This window comes from Eumetopias jubatus, unplaced genomic scaffold, assembly GCF_037043125.1.
Source record: "Eumetopias jubatus isolate StellerSeaLion01/CBP00866 unplaced genomic scaffold, mEumJub1_p1.0 scaffold_3, whole genome shotgun sequence".
NCBI classification, from domain to species: Eukaryota; Metazoa; Chordata; class Mammalia; order Carnivora; family Otariidae; genus Eumetopias; species Eumetopias jubatus.
The window spans coordinates 139,313,547-139,328,516 of NW_028274809.1; the positions used below are offsets into that span (position 1 = coordinate 139,313,547).

At 38.0% G+C, this 14,970-nt stretch overlaps 1 protein-coding gene across 1 annotated transcript in view; it reads left to right on the forward strand.

Moving 5' to 3' along the window:
• Nucleotides 1–14,970, forward strand: part of NUFIP1 (nuclear FMR1 interacting protein 1) — a 47,489-nt gene that overhangs the window by 10,084 nt on the left and 22,435 nt on the right. The window contains exon 6 of the mRNA XM_028105710.2: nt 9,385–9,477. Coding sequence (XP_027961511.2) covers nt 9,385–9,477 — 93 coding nt within the window. The remainder of the gene's footprint in view (nt 1–9,384; nt 9,478–14,970) is intronic.

Below are 14,970 nucleotides of genomic sequence, written 5' to 3' on the forward strand. Positions count from 1 at the left end.
CCCCAGAAAGAGAGGATAGAGTGAAAGAAGACAGCCTAACAGAGTAAAAATCAGTAAGACTGCCAAGTGAGAGCTGGAGAGGTAGAAGAAAACTAGGAATATGACATGTCATGAAAGCCAGTAGAGGGGAGGATTTCAAGAAGGAAGATGTGATTAGTAGTAGCAGTGTAGTTTGCTGTGGAAAGGTGAAATAAAACAAAAAAAGTGACTGATTTTGTGACAGGTAGGGCCTACTTGATGTGGACGCAGATGATTGCTCCTTCACCCTTCTTTGAATTTCCTGCCATCTGTCTACACAGCTCTCTGCAGTTCTAACACCCTCCCCAGTGACTCGTAACAAGATGGGTTGCAGTGGGTTGCAGTTACCTTTGCTACCTGCTGTTGGCATATTAGATGCTCCAACAGAAGCGTGTATACTTTGAATTCCTCTGACTTTTTGAGACTCATAGCTTATAATAAATAGTTCATTAGGGCCTTTTTATATTCAGATTTCCTTCACCTCCATGCAATTTTAGCCACTCACTTTCATGATCACAGTCTGGATTTTATACTCTGGATTTTTGCCCTGGAAATTCTAAAGCTAGGCATACTCGTCTTTCTATAAATTAAAAAAAAATTTTGTTTTGTTTTGTTTTTAAGTAATTTCTACACCCAGTGTGGGGCTTGAGCTCACAACCTTGATCAAGAGTCGTGTGCTCTACTGACTGAGCCAGCCAGGTGCCCTTGGGCATACTCCTTTTTGATCATAACTTCCATTCTATCCAGTTCTCACTGTCACCTCTACGTGGTCTTGCACTAGTCGAGACTTCCCATCCCTTACCCCCTTTACTTTCTTCTGTCATCCCCTCTGTCTTCACCTCCCTACCCAGTTTGTTTGTTTGTTTGTTTATTTATTTATCAGACAGAGTGAGCACAAGGAGGGGGAGTGGTAGGCAGAGGGATAAGCAGACTTCCTGCTGGGCATGGAGCCTGATTCGGGAACCGATCCCAGGGCACTGGGGTATGATCTGAGCCAAAGGCAGATGCTTAACCGACTGAGCCACCCAGGCGTCCCTTTATTTATTTTTAAAAAAGATTCATTTATTTTAGAGAAAACACGTGCATGCGTGCACAGGTTGGGGGAGGGGCAGAGGGAGAGAATATTCAAGCAGACTCCCCACTGAGTGTGGAGCCACAGTTGGGGCTTGATCTCACGACCCATAAGCTCATGACCTGAGCCGAAACCAAGAGTCTGACACTCAACCGACTGTGCCACACAGGCACCTCTCCTTACCCAGTTTAACTCACTTCAGCTACTCTGGTCAGTATCCCAGCTCCCTTATTCCTTTATCCTTCATTGCACCTACCTGGCAAAGTCTCAGCTCTGGCTCAGTTGCTAAGTGCTGTTCAAGAAAATCACACAGTTGAAGTGTTCTCTGCAGGCGAATACTCAGCAGTGCTATCACGCTTAAGGAGCTGACTTGACGGATGAGAAGGTTATGTTATTTTCTTTGTACTTGTGCAAAATTGTATGTTCAACAGGCATGTATTTCTTAGTTATATAGGTCACTGTAGAATAAAATAGAAAAATAAAGTCGTTAAACTAATTGTATTTGTTTTCGCCAACTAAAATGCCAGTGAAGACAAAGCTCCTTGAAACTGGCAGTCAGGATTCTGTAATGTGGGCTTAACATGTCTTTTCTGATTATTCCTACATTACTTGCTCATAAGAGCTCTTTCTCCTAGCCAGACTCGTTATTTAGCATATCCCAAACAGGGGTTTTGACCTTTCAGCCTCAGTTTTGCTCATGCTCTTGCTTCTAGAGTGTCTTACCTTCTCCATCTTTGAGTTTTCCCCTTAGACCACCTGAAATCCTGATGCTTGAGGGTTTTTTTTTCCCCCCCAATCTGGCTAGAGGAATATCTTGTCGTTCTTTTCCATCTGCCACTTTGGTATAGATGTCCTTTATGATCCTGTTAATGAACTTCTTTGCATATGTGTCTTTAAAAGAAAACTAAATTATAGTCTTTAGAAATATAAGAATTATTTTTTATATGACTGTTTATATTCCCTGGTGCCATAGATCTAAAGGATGGTTGTAAATGTTGGTATATGTAAATGTGGCTTGATAATGTTTTTATTATGGGTGTAATTCTATTCTGGTATACCCAAGTAAGTGGTTGTAGATATCTTGCTAAGACTTATGTTTTTAATTCATGTTTCAAACTGTACCTTTGTCATTTTAATTTTTAATTTTTTTACCTTTGTTGTTTTTAGTTTTTACTTTTTTAAGATTTTATTTATTTATTTATTTGTCAGAGAGAGAGAGCAAGCGTGCGTGTGCCCAAGCAGGGGGAACGGCAGGCAGAAGGAGAAGCAGGCTCCCTGCTGAGCAAGGAGCCTGATGCGGGACTCGATCCCAGGACCCTGGGATCATGACCTGAGCCGAGGGCAGATGCTTAACTGACTGAGCCGCCCAGGCGTCCTACCTTTGTTGTTTTTAAAGAAATTGGGTAAAAGTGTGTTGATCCGATTAATAATTGTGGTTGGAAATTAGTAATAATAACTAATGATACTTAAACTGCTGTGGTTTTGAACGTTAAATTGTCACCACATAGGACAGACCATCACTAGACAAACCAAATTGATCTGCGTTTGAATGCATTGTTTTCTAGAGTAGCTTTCCCTCTGTGAATATGAACTATGCCCCCTTGTGGTTTTGTATAAAAAGTGCTTTAAAGGAAAAAAATTACACAGGCTAAAGAAACTTAAGGTATATTAATATTTGAAGACAAAAACCAGCTTAGGTAGCAAGTGTAAAGGCTCTGGTAGAAGGCTAGTTTGATTTTCTAATGTTAGTGAGAAATCTTAGTAACCTTTGAATTTATATTATGTTAATGTAAATTATGATATGTTTGTTAGGATACTTTATGTTAATGTATGTTAGGATACCTTTGGCTAACTTCTTGACAGTCGTTTAGCTTAAAAATTAGAGGTAAACATTGAGTATTTGAAAAGGCAAGGATTTTATTATATATGGCTGAGGTCACCAAAAACATATAGGAGTAGACATTGCCTTACCTTTAAGACTCTTACCCTAATATGAGATATAAGATAAATATATGTGAGATGGTCATGAGACCACAGGCAACTGAAGCAATAATTTTAACCATGTAGGGATAATAATGTCTGGTCAAGGGGTACTTGAAATCTTTGGAAGGCAGGGCTACTAATTTGTTTTGCAAGACTTCTTGTAGGAGGTATAGTGCCTGCCCACCCATCCTCCCCGTTTATTTTAAGGTATGTTATACATAGAGTGAAGTTCATCTTTTTTAATACGTAGTTCTGACAGATGTATATCGTCGTGTAATCACGGCCACAATCAAGGCATAGGACTGTTCCTTTAAGCCCCCAAAATTCCCTCATGCCCTTTGTGGTCAACTTCTACCCCCAGCTCTAGCCCCTGATAACCACTGATATTTTTCCTGCTCCTATATTTGTATCTTTGCAGAACACGATATAAATGGAATCATAGTGTGTGGCTTTTTGAGTCCGACTCTTTGACTTAGCTGTAGTGCATTCGAGATTCATTTATGTTGTTGCGTGTAGCAGTAGTCTGTTCCTATCCTGTTCCCTTGTATGGATATACCACAGTTTGTTCATTTATTTCCCAGTTGAGGGACATTTGGGATGTTACCCGTATTTGGCGAATATGAGTGAAGCCTTTGTAAACATTATATACAGGTTTTTGTTTTGTTTATACTTTCTTTTTTTTGACTTGGGTAAATAGCTGGGAGTGGGATTGTTTGTCATATAATAAGTATAACTTTATAAGAAGCATATGGTTAACTTTATAAGAAACTGCTTTGAGGAGGCAAGTTTTTAAATGAAGATATGCCTAGTAGGGCGTGATCAGCATTCTGATGAAAGAGGATGGCTAGGGTGCAGTGCTGCTTGCATCAGTCAGGGTCCTGTTTCAGTAAATGGAACAGCGACCTTACTACCTTAGCTTAGCACAAAGAGCGCTGTTTTTCCCAGGTAGAAAAAAGTCTTGGGCTACTGTATCAGGCACATTTTCTTGCTTGTTGCTCCTTAGTAGGTGGCTTTCATCTTCATGTCCACCAGGAGGTTCCTGCATATCCAAATATTAAGCCCTCATTCTAGGCAGGCTGATGAGAAAAAGTCAAAAGGCACACAGAGCTGAATTTGCCTCTTTTCATTGGGACAACAATAGCTTTATTTTTCAGAACCAACCAGGAGACTTCCACGTAGCTCTCATTGGCTACAAGGGGGTTGCTTGACCACCTTTAGTGACAACAGAGTTGATGGAATATCCGCAAACAAAATTGTTAAGGAAAAGGGGGATAACAGGCAGTTAGTAGTGTTTGCCTCAGTGCTTGGTGGCAGAGTTTAAAGCTCATTGTATTTCAAAACTCTTTTAGAAGATTTATTTTTAAAGATTTTATTTATATATTTGACAGAGAGAGACACAGCGAGAGAGGGAACACAAGCAGGGGGAGTGGGAGAGGGAGAAGCAGGCTTCCCGCGGAGCAGGGAGCCCGATGCCGGGCTCGATCCCAGGAACCTGGGATCACGACCTCTGAGCTGAAGGCAGACGCTTAACGACTGAACCCCCCAGGCGCCCCTGTTTTTCAAAACTCTTAAGTGGTATTTGGAAGCAGGTCTGTCTTGAATAAGGAATAAACTTGGGCAAGTGTTTAATATGCTTATTGGTGATGATTTTTATGTAAGATAGGTGAGGGCACAGGGGCTAGGATAGAGTGTAGTTCAAGTTTCTAGAATGTAGACTGAAGGTACACTGTGATAGTGGACAGAAATGTCTCGGAAGAGGAGTGGGCAAAACCTTTGAAGTGAATAAATGAAATTACGGATTTGTGAAATTTAGAGATGTTTAGAGAGAATGAGGAAATTGGGTGAGGATGACTGGGATGAAGTTTATTGGTACCTGTGATATGGACTTGTTAATACAGTGTTCTGAAATTATCGCTTGGCACTTGCTGATTCATCTGAGGTTATTCCATATCTTGTTTCTGAAGTTCTTTTGCTGTAACATGCTCATACATTATTTCTATAAATGTACTTTATTAATAAAAGTATGGGAAACATTTCTCTTTTGGCACATTTGATACATTTCTCAAGAATACATTAACATTCTCTCCACTAGCAGTTTTTAAAAAAAACTTATTATAAAAATATATTTACTTTCTAAATTTCTATCGTTCTGCATTTAAAAAAATGTTCTTTGAAGGCCTGAAAAGAATAAATTTAATGTTGATGTGGCAGAATAGTCGTTATGTCTTGAATTTTCTTTTGAGGGCCACATTCTTCCTGAGGAAGGCACTGTATTCTTTAATATGCAGGAAAGATAAGATCTTTATGTAATTGTTATGTTAGAAAACCTTGTAAAAGACTTTAATATAGCAAGAATTTTAGAGTTGGAAGAAAATGCCAAAGATTTACTTGGTATATTGTCCTTTAAGGAAGGCACATCTTTGCTTATTCCTTTATCTAGCCAAACCCAGAGATGCCCACTGTGTTTAATTAAAAACTTTAAGGCTTTCTAATAAGAACTTTCAACCCACCCCTCACCCCTCACCCCACCTCACCCTGTCAGAAGTGATTCTTTCTTAATTCCTGATCTGTGAGGTACAAATGCTGTATGATTGGGCATTATAGAAAACACTGGTAGAAGTTTGCTAGAAATATCGAAACATACTTTACATAGATTGTGAGTCCACTAGGTGGAGTAGTTTTGTGATCTATATTTAAATGGTTACTGTGGTGCTGAGGAAATCCTTCTAAACTGTATCTCCATTTCTTTCAGAATTCCAACAGAGGGGGTTGGCTTCTAAAAAATGCTATGTGTTTTTGAAGTTCAGAAAGAGTTTGAAATAAAAATACAGTGGTATGGCTTGTTTTGAAGCAGTTGTGGGTCAATGCCAGTAAAGAGGGATTGTGTTTTTATTCTTTTTTTTTTAAAGATTTTATTTTATTTTATTTATTTTTTTTAAAGATTTATTTGAGAGAGAGAGGATGAGAGATAGCACAAGAGGGAAGAGGGTCAGAGGGAGAAGCAGACTCCCTGCTGAGCAGGGAGCCCCATGTAGGACTCGATCCTGGGACTCCAGGATCATGACCTGAGCCGAAGGCAGTCGCTTAACCAACTGAGCCACCCAGGCGCCCAAGGGATTGTGTTTTTATAGAGAATAGGCTTAGGGGAAAAGTCAATAAGTGGGTGGTGATTTGAGAGGGAGAGTCAGAGTATAATGTAACCAAATGATATGTGCTCGGGTCAGAGTTGGCACAGTTTTGCCCATTTATTGATGGTAGTGCTTAAGGATTGTCACTGCAGACTTAAGGCTTAGGCAAGGGGAGGGCAAAGAGTAGGGAAGACATGAAAGAAGGAGGAGAAGAAGAGACATAATACAGTTTCAGGGCCAGTTCCTCGTGGAGTATTGGGGAAAGATGGAAGTACAGGGAGAAAGTGATTTTAGCAGGTAAAAGCAGAGAAACCAACTGTGGAAATAGCACTTGTCACAGGCTTTATAAGTTCATAATACCCATTCTCTAACAGGAGACACTGGACTAAGTTTCGTCTGTATGTAATTGTGTAATGTAAGACAGTTTGTGATTTTTTTCTCAACAGTCTTTGGATTTATTTCAAGTGTACTTTAGGAACTTTAACTGCATTTCATTTTTTTGTTTATCAAAGCTCCAGACTTTCCCTTATTTTTGTATTTCAGTATCATGTTGCTGGAGGGGGCTTTCTGATTTTTTTTTTTTTATGTGTAACAAGGTTTTGTGTTTCTGGTTTCCTTTTTTTTTTTTTTTTGGATCATTTGCTTTCTAGTGCCTTTGTTTTTCCTAGTTTTTAGTCTCTGGGTTCTGTGTTAATAAGAATGGTATACATTTTGGAAGAGGGTTTTATTTTAAGCCCTGAAAAATGGCATCTTCTAGCTTTGCAAGGGACATTGAAAGATCCCTTACCTTTCAGGAAGTGTTACTTTGATCTGCCAGAAAGAGAAAGTGAGCTGTTTTAAAAGACTTCCACCAAAGGAGATTGCACAACATCTTTGATATCTTATTTAAGGAATTCTTTCTCAGATCTCATGTAAAATCCACTTGCTATAACAAACATTGACATTTTTTACCTTTGGGAAGCACTTAGGTAGCATCTGCTCGCTTGTACGTGGTACACTGTAGTACCACATCTTTACTATTCAGCATATGGCTCAACATGTTAAGGGTCTGCAATACTCAAGAAAAATTTTGAAGAGACCCCAGTAGTAAGAATAAGTGCATTTCAGAGATGTGAAGGGTATTGAGTAGCTGTGAGTTATATGCCTAGACAGCGCGGGGCCTGTGAAAGTCATCACTGATTTTCTCACCATTTCTGCTTCTGCATATTTCTGTCTTCAGATTGAGACCAGCTGGCTACCATCCTTTCTGTTAGAGCATTTACTGTCACTTCTCTTCCTCTTTTAGAGGCTACAAATTGTTCCAGTTCCTTTCATCTTTCCTCAGAGGTTTTAGTTTTCAGCCTGTTAATCATCTTTGAGTCTCTTCTGAATCCCATCCAACTTTTATTTTTCCTTAACATTCCTTTTCAGTTTAGAAGCACAAAACTGAACACAGTGCCCTGAGAGTTTCTGACCCCTTTCGAGTACTACCAGAGGAAGATTTCACACTTGTACATGGGCCAAACTCCAATTCACATAACCTTAGATGATGTTTGCTTTCCAAAAGTCCAGTCATATGGTGCTGACTGGCTGTCAGATTTTTATCTCCTATGACCTTGATCTTTTCCTCTTATGTTTATTTATAGCTTGTACATTCATCATCTTTTATTTATGGAGTTTACTTTTCTTGGCTGGATAGATCTTGGCTAGATTGCTTTGCACTGTCCTCATTGAAATTCATTGCCTTTTTTTCTAATGACTTCACCACTTACTCAGTGTCGTTTCCATGCTTATTTTCCAGTGTGGCCAACCCAAAGGCTTCATATTGTCTGTGCTATTCAAGTCATTGATGCAGATGTTAAAAAAAGAAAAAAAAAAAAGAAGGGAGGGGGGAAACAATGTCTTGAAACAATGGCAGAACACAATTTATTGGTATTTCTTAAAACTTACTCTGATGACTAGCCAAGCTGAGTGGTAGAGGGCTGTCTGTGTTTCCCCTCCATTTGTACTTTCATATTCCTAGGATCTCTTCCCCTTACCACCAGTTTGGTGCTCGCATCTCCATACAACTGTGCCAAGGAACAAAGAAACTTTGTCAGAGCAATTCACCTTGCACACTGTTGTCAGATTTAATCTTAATCACTGCCTTGTACACATCTCTCCCTGTTTATAACTTTCAGTGGCTCCCAATTGTCACTGAATTAAATATAAAATTTCTTTTTTTTTTTTTTAAAGATTTTATTTATTTATTTGACAGACACAGCGAGAGAGGGAACACAAGCAGGGGGAGAGGGAGAGTGAGAAGCAGGCTTCCCACCGAGCCGGGAGCCCTATGCGGGGCTTGATCCCAGGACCCTGGGATCATGACCTGAGCCGAAGGCAGATGCTTAATGACTGAGCTACCCAGGCACCCCTATAAAATTTCTAATCTGGTATTCAAGGCACATTATTTAATGGCCTTAGCCTCCCTTTCTGTCTGATTGCTTGTAACGATACAAAACGAACCAGTTGACATTCCCTGGATATCTTGCGCACCTTCTGAGGCCTTGGTTTGTTTGCATTGTTTGCTCTACTTAGAACCCTGAAGGTTTTCCATCTAATTTCTGTTTATTAACACCATGTAAGATCAACTTCTTTCATCTTTCTTTTTGGATTTCTGGATTTCTCCAGCTAGATACGATCTTTTCTTCCCACCTCATCTTTATACTCTTTGGGGCACTTTTACTATGTTTTGATCTTTGTTATAGTTATTTGTGTGCTTTTCTCATCCTTCTACCAGACTACCTTTTTTGAGAACTTTTTCTTCCTCATTTTGGTAACTTTAGGTATACCTAGTATGTATTTGCAGAAGTATTTACATAGACTTACTTTTTTTTAATAGTATTTACAGGTATATGGCAAATAAATGAACTATCTCAGTTTGAGCACATTTTAGGATATTTGATTCAAATTCTATAAACTCCTTACGTACTCATAGACTGGTAGCAAAGTTTGTGGACTGACAGCTGGTCTACATTTTGAATAGTATTGGCACAGTCAACTTGTTTTCCCTTAAAAAAATTCTAGAAAGTATTAAAGGTTTAAAATGATTTATTGTATTAGTCATTAATTAAACAAAAGTTGCTAAATGCAGTAATTGCTTGATTGCATAATTAAATTTGTATTCTAAAAGCCCTTTTATAATTGACTTATATTGTTTCCTAGGAACTACCCAACTCTGGCCAATATCGAAAGAAAGAAAAAGTTAAAACTTGAAAAGGAAAAGAGAGGAGCAGTTTTGACAACGACACAGTATGGGTAAGTTCCTTAAAATTGCTTGCATTCTCCGTGCTTATTTCAAATGAGTGTTCTTACAGATAATAAACAAGAACATGTACCAAACAAAATCTTAAAATTTCTACACTCCTAATTCTGAAATCTTTGCTTTTATAATGTTTTTTACTTCAAAATTTCTTTAAATTATATTTTTAAATAAGTAGTACCTTATATTCATGTGGTTTTCAAAAAGATACAATAAATCTGTTGTCTTTGTCTCCTAACTAAACAATTATCCTTCCCAGAGACAATCCATTTTATCCTTCCAAAGATACTTCATTTGTATATAGCACATAAGATAATAGTCTTTTTTTTTCCTTTTTGACACTATAATGCATTTTGCTTTTTTTAGCCAAATGATATACTTGGAGATATTAATGCATAACTAGCCTTCTCATTCTTCAAGGATGTGTAGAACCCTAAGGGTGTCCCACAAGGTTGGTTTGTTGTTGTTTTTTTTTTAACCCAATTTCCTATTGACAGATACTTATTTACCAGTCTTTTACTAATAAAAATTTGCCATTATTGCCCTGTACATGCATTTTACACATATGCAAGTATTCCTGAGGATGGATTCTGAGAAGTGGATTTGCTGAGTCAAAAGATAATATGTATATATATATTTTTTTCAAATAAAGATTTTTTAATTTATTTATTTGACAGAGAGAGACACAGCGAGAGAGGGAACACAAGCAGGGGGAGTGGGAGAGGGAGAAGCAGGCTTCCCGCAGAGCAGGGAGCCCGATGCGGGGCTTGACCCTGAGCCGAAGGCAGATGCTTAATGACTGAGCCACCCAGGCGCCCCTGTTTTTTGTTTTTTTTTTAAGATTTATTTATTTATTAGAGAGGGAGAGAGAGCATGGTGGGGAGGGGCAAAGAGAGGGGGAGAGGAAGAGAATCCCAAGCACACTCCCCACTGAGCGTGGAGTCTGACTTGAGGCTCGATCCCACGACCCTGAGACCATGACCTGAGCTGCAGTCAAGAGTCGGAAGCTTAACTGACTGAGCCATCCGGTGCCCCATATATATTTGTATTTGTAATATTAATGGCTAATTGCCAAATGTCTGTCATAGTTAACTCTCCAACCAGCATTGTGTGAGACACCCTATTTTCTCCAATCCCTCACCTTCATAGAATTTTTTTCAGAATTTTTTCCATTTTTTTACTGAAGTTTATTTTTAATATAAATGAAAGATACAAATCGCAAATGTGCAATTCAAATTCATACACATACACACACCTATACACCCATGTAACCTCCACACAGAGTAATAATATTGAAAACATCTTCACCTCATAAATTTTTCTTAAGCTCTCCGTAGTTCATTGCCTCCCCACAAAGATGACCTCTTTTCTGATTTCTGTAATAGATTTATCTTTCGTGCTCTTGGAACCATATATAAGTAGAATTATATGTATTCTTTGGTGTGTGATTTCTATGATTTGTAATTGTTTTGTGGTATTTACCCATATTGTGTGTAGCTCTAAACTGTTCATTCTTATTGTTGTGTAGAACTTGTTTGTGAGAATATCCATTCTACTGTTGGACATTTGGGTTGTTTCCAGTTTGGGTTATTATGAATAAAGCTGCATTGGACATTGTTTTACATGTCTTTTGGGGACATAAGTACTCGTTTTCACTGGTCATATATATATGCTGAATCATTGGGCATCTATATATTTAGTTCTAATAGATAAAGCCAAACAATTTTCCATAAAGGTTGTACCAGTTTATGCTCCTACTGATTGTGCATATAATTGCTCTGTCTTTGGTTCATGCTTGGTTACACCTTTTCCTCATGTCCTCCCATTTCCCTCTTGACTAATGCTGTTGGACACCTTTTTATTTTTTAATTTTTTTAAAGATTTTTTTAATTTATTTGAGAGAGAGAATGAGATAGAGCATGAGAGGAGGCAGGGTCAGAGGGAGAAGCAGACTCCCTGCTGAGCAGGGAGCCCGATGCGGGACTCGATCTCGGGACTCCAGGATCATGACCTGAGCTGAAGGCAGTTGCTCAACCAACTGGGCCACCCAGGCACCCTGTTGGACACCTTTTTATATGCTTATGAGCCATTTTGATATTTCCTTGTGAAGTGCCAGTTCAAGTTTTGACCAGTTTTTAATTGGGTTGCTTTTCTTGATTTGTAGGAGTGATTTACTTAGACACAAATCCTTTCTTGAGTAGATAGATATATTGTAAATATATCCTCACAGTTTCTGACTTGCCTTTTTACTCTCTTAATGGGTGTCCTTTTTTCCCCCCATATAGTAGTAAGTACTAATTGTTCAGACATCTGGGGTCATGTGGGGTTCAGTTAGACATATCTGCTGATCTTGACAAGGCTCAGTCACAGCTGGGGGTTGGTTAGCTGATGGCTGATCTAGCCTGGCTGAAGGCTGAGATGCCTACAGTTACCATTTCTGGTACACTTCATTCTTTAGTGTTGATCCACCATCTGATAGCATTTTCCTTTTGCCTAAAAGGAAAGTTTTTCTTTGGCATTTCTTGTACTGAGGATCTGCTGGAGGTCTAAAAACGTCTTTGTCTTTCTTTTTGAAAGATATTTTTGCTGGATATGCAATTCTACTTTAACAGGTTGTTTTGTTTAGTTTTAGTTTTTTTGTTTTTTTTTAATTTAAGGATTTTCTCCGTTGTCTTTTCACTTGCATTGTTTCCAAAGAAATCTGCTGTTATCATTATTTTGTTCCTATATATAAAATGCTTTTTTTTGCTAGCTGCTTTTAATATTTCTTTATTGCTGGTTTAAACAATTTGATAATGTGGCTTTGTATTATTTTCTTCATGTTTCTTGTGCTTGGGATTTGTTGAAATTCTTGGTTTATGGGTTTATAGTTTATCAATTTTGGAAAAATTTTGACCATTATTTCTTCAAATATTTTTTTCTATCTCTGTCCTTCAGATACTCCATTTAAATGCATATTAGGCTGCTTGAAGTTGTTCCTTAGCTTGCTGGTGCTCTTTTCACTTTTAAAAATTCTTTTTTCTCTTTGTCTCATTTTGGATAGTTTCTGTTCTTATGCCTTTATGTTCATTAATCTTTCCTTAGGCAGTATCTAATCTTCCATTAATCTCTTGGTGTATATTTTGCATCTTTTACCACAAACATTGTGGTTTTCATCTTAAGTTTGGCTTGGATCTTTTAAAAATATCTTCCATGTCTCTACTTTGAATTTTTTGAACATTTTGGAATATAGTTTTTTTTTTTTAAAGATTTTATTTATTATTTGACAGAGAGAGAAACACAGCGAGACGAGAGAGGGAACAGAAGCAGGGGGAGTGGGAGAGGGAGAGGGAGAAGCAGGCTCCCAGCTGAGCAGGGAGCCCGATGTGGGGCTCGATCCCAGGATCCTGGGACCATGACCTGAGCCGAAGGCAGACGCTTAACGACTGAGCCACCCAGGCGCCCCCATTTTGGAGTATAGTTATAATAGCTTTTAATCTCTTTTTTTGCTAATATTCAGTTCTAGATTCATTTTGATTGATTTTTCTCTTTACCATGGGTCATATTTTCCTGCCTTTTTTGCATGCCTGGTAATTTGTTATTGGGTACTGGACATTAGGAACTTTATCTTGTTGGGTATTTTCATATGTCAATAAATATTCTTGAACTTTTCCCTAGGAACACAGCTAAATTACTTAAAAACAGTTTGATCCTTTAGGTATCTTGGTTTCTCTAGGATCTTAACTCTGTTTTCTCAATTCAGGGAGTCTGCCAGATGCCAGGTTCTCTCGCTGCACTGCGATCTGAAACCTTCTAAGGCAGTAAGATAGGGTAGTCATAGGGCTCACTGCTCATTTATTTCTTATTTTCCCATATTCACTGCTCTTATTATCTGATGTCCAGCGTCTTAAAAACTGTTGTTTCTGTGTTTTGCCTAGATTTTTGGTTGTTTGAGGTGGGAGAATAAATCTAGTCCCTGTTACTTTATTTTGGCCATAAACAGAGGTCCCTGATGGTGTCTTTTGATAAAGAAGTTCTTAGTTTTCCTGAAGTCCAATTCATAACCAGTGCTGTTTATGTTCCGCTTAAGAAATCTTTGCTTACAGCAAGGTCGTGAAGCTATTCTTCTGTTTTCTTTTAGATTTATTTCTTTACTATTCACATTTGTGTCTTGAATTAATTTTTATATACAGCATAGGGATTAAGGTTCTTCTCCTCTCCCCATATGAATTGTAGTTAATCCAGCACCAATTTTGCTACACCACGCAAACACCAACCAAAAGTAACCTGATACAATGGTATTAATATCACACAAAGTAGCTGTTAAAAAAAGAAGTGTTACTGGCGATACATATGGATTTTTATTTTATTTAAGATTTTATTTATTTATTTCGCAGAGAGAGAGACAATGAGAGAGGGAACACAAGCAGGGGGCGTGGGAGAGGGAGAAGCAGGCTTCCTGTTGAGCAGGAAGCCTGACACGGGGCTCTATTCCAGGACCCTGGGATTATGACTTGAGCCGAAGGCAGGTGCTTAATGACTGAGCCACCCAGGCGCCCCCATATGGGTATTTTATAATATTAAAAGGAACAGGAAGCAACAGAAAGACAGAATAAGCTGTAAATCTATATGCAGCTAATAACATAACTTTAAAATACATAAAGCAAAAATTATTGACTGCCTCAAAGGAGAACTAGATAAATTCACAGAGTTGAAGATTTTTAACACACCTTTCCCTGTATTTATTAGAAAGTGATCTATAGGATTTTAGAAGATTTGAATACAACCAGTCTAAATCTAGAATATTTATATTCCCAACAACTTTTTATTTACACAAAGAATATACATTATATCAAGCAGATCACAAAACAACTATCAATAAATTCCAAAGGATTGAAACAATAGAAAACAATTTTATTTTGACCAACATAAAATAACTAAAAATCAATAACAAAAAGATAGCTAAAAAAACTCCAGTGCTTAGAAATTAGGCATTTATTTACAATTTATTTTAAGCAGTACATTTAAAATGCAAATTACTAAAATTGACTCCAAAAATCAGAATAGTTTTATATTTGCTAGCAAAACTAAATCCGTAATTAAAAACCTTTTTACAAAAAATTCTGTACATTTGTAGAACAAATGTCAATCTTACAAAAATTTTTCCAAAGCAAATAGAAAATAAGGGAACACTTTCCAACTCATTTTAAATTTTTAAAATTTTTTCTTTTGAGGGAGAAAGAGCGAGAGGGGGGAGGGGTGGGACAGAGGGAGAGAGAGAATCTCAAGCAGGCTCCACACCCAGTGCAGAGCCCGACTCGGAGCTCAATCTCACAACCCCAAGATCGTGACCTGAGCTGAAATCAAGATTTGGGAGCTTGACCGACTGAGCCACCCAGGCGCCCCTCCACCTCATTTTAAGAGTCCAGTATAGTCTAGATAACAAAACTTGACATTACAATAAAGGAAAATCAGAAGCAAATACCTGTTGAACAGAGACACAAAAGTGC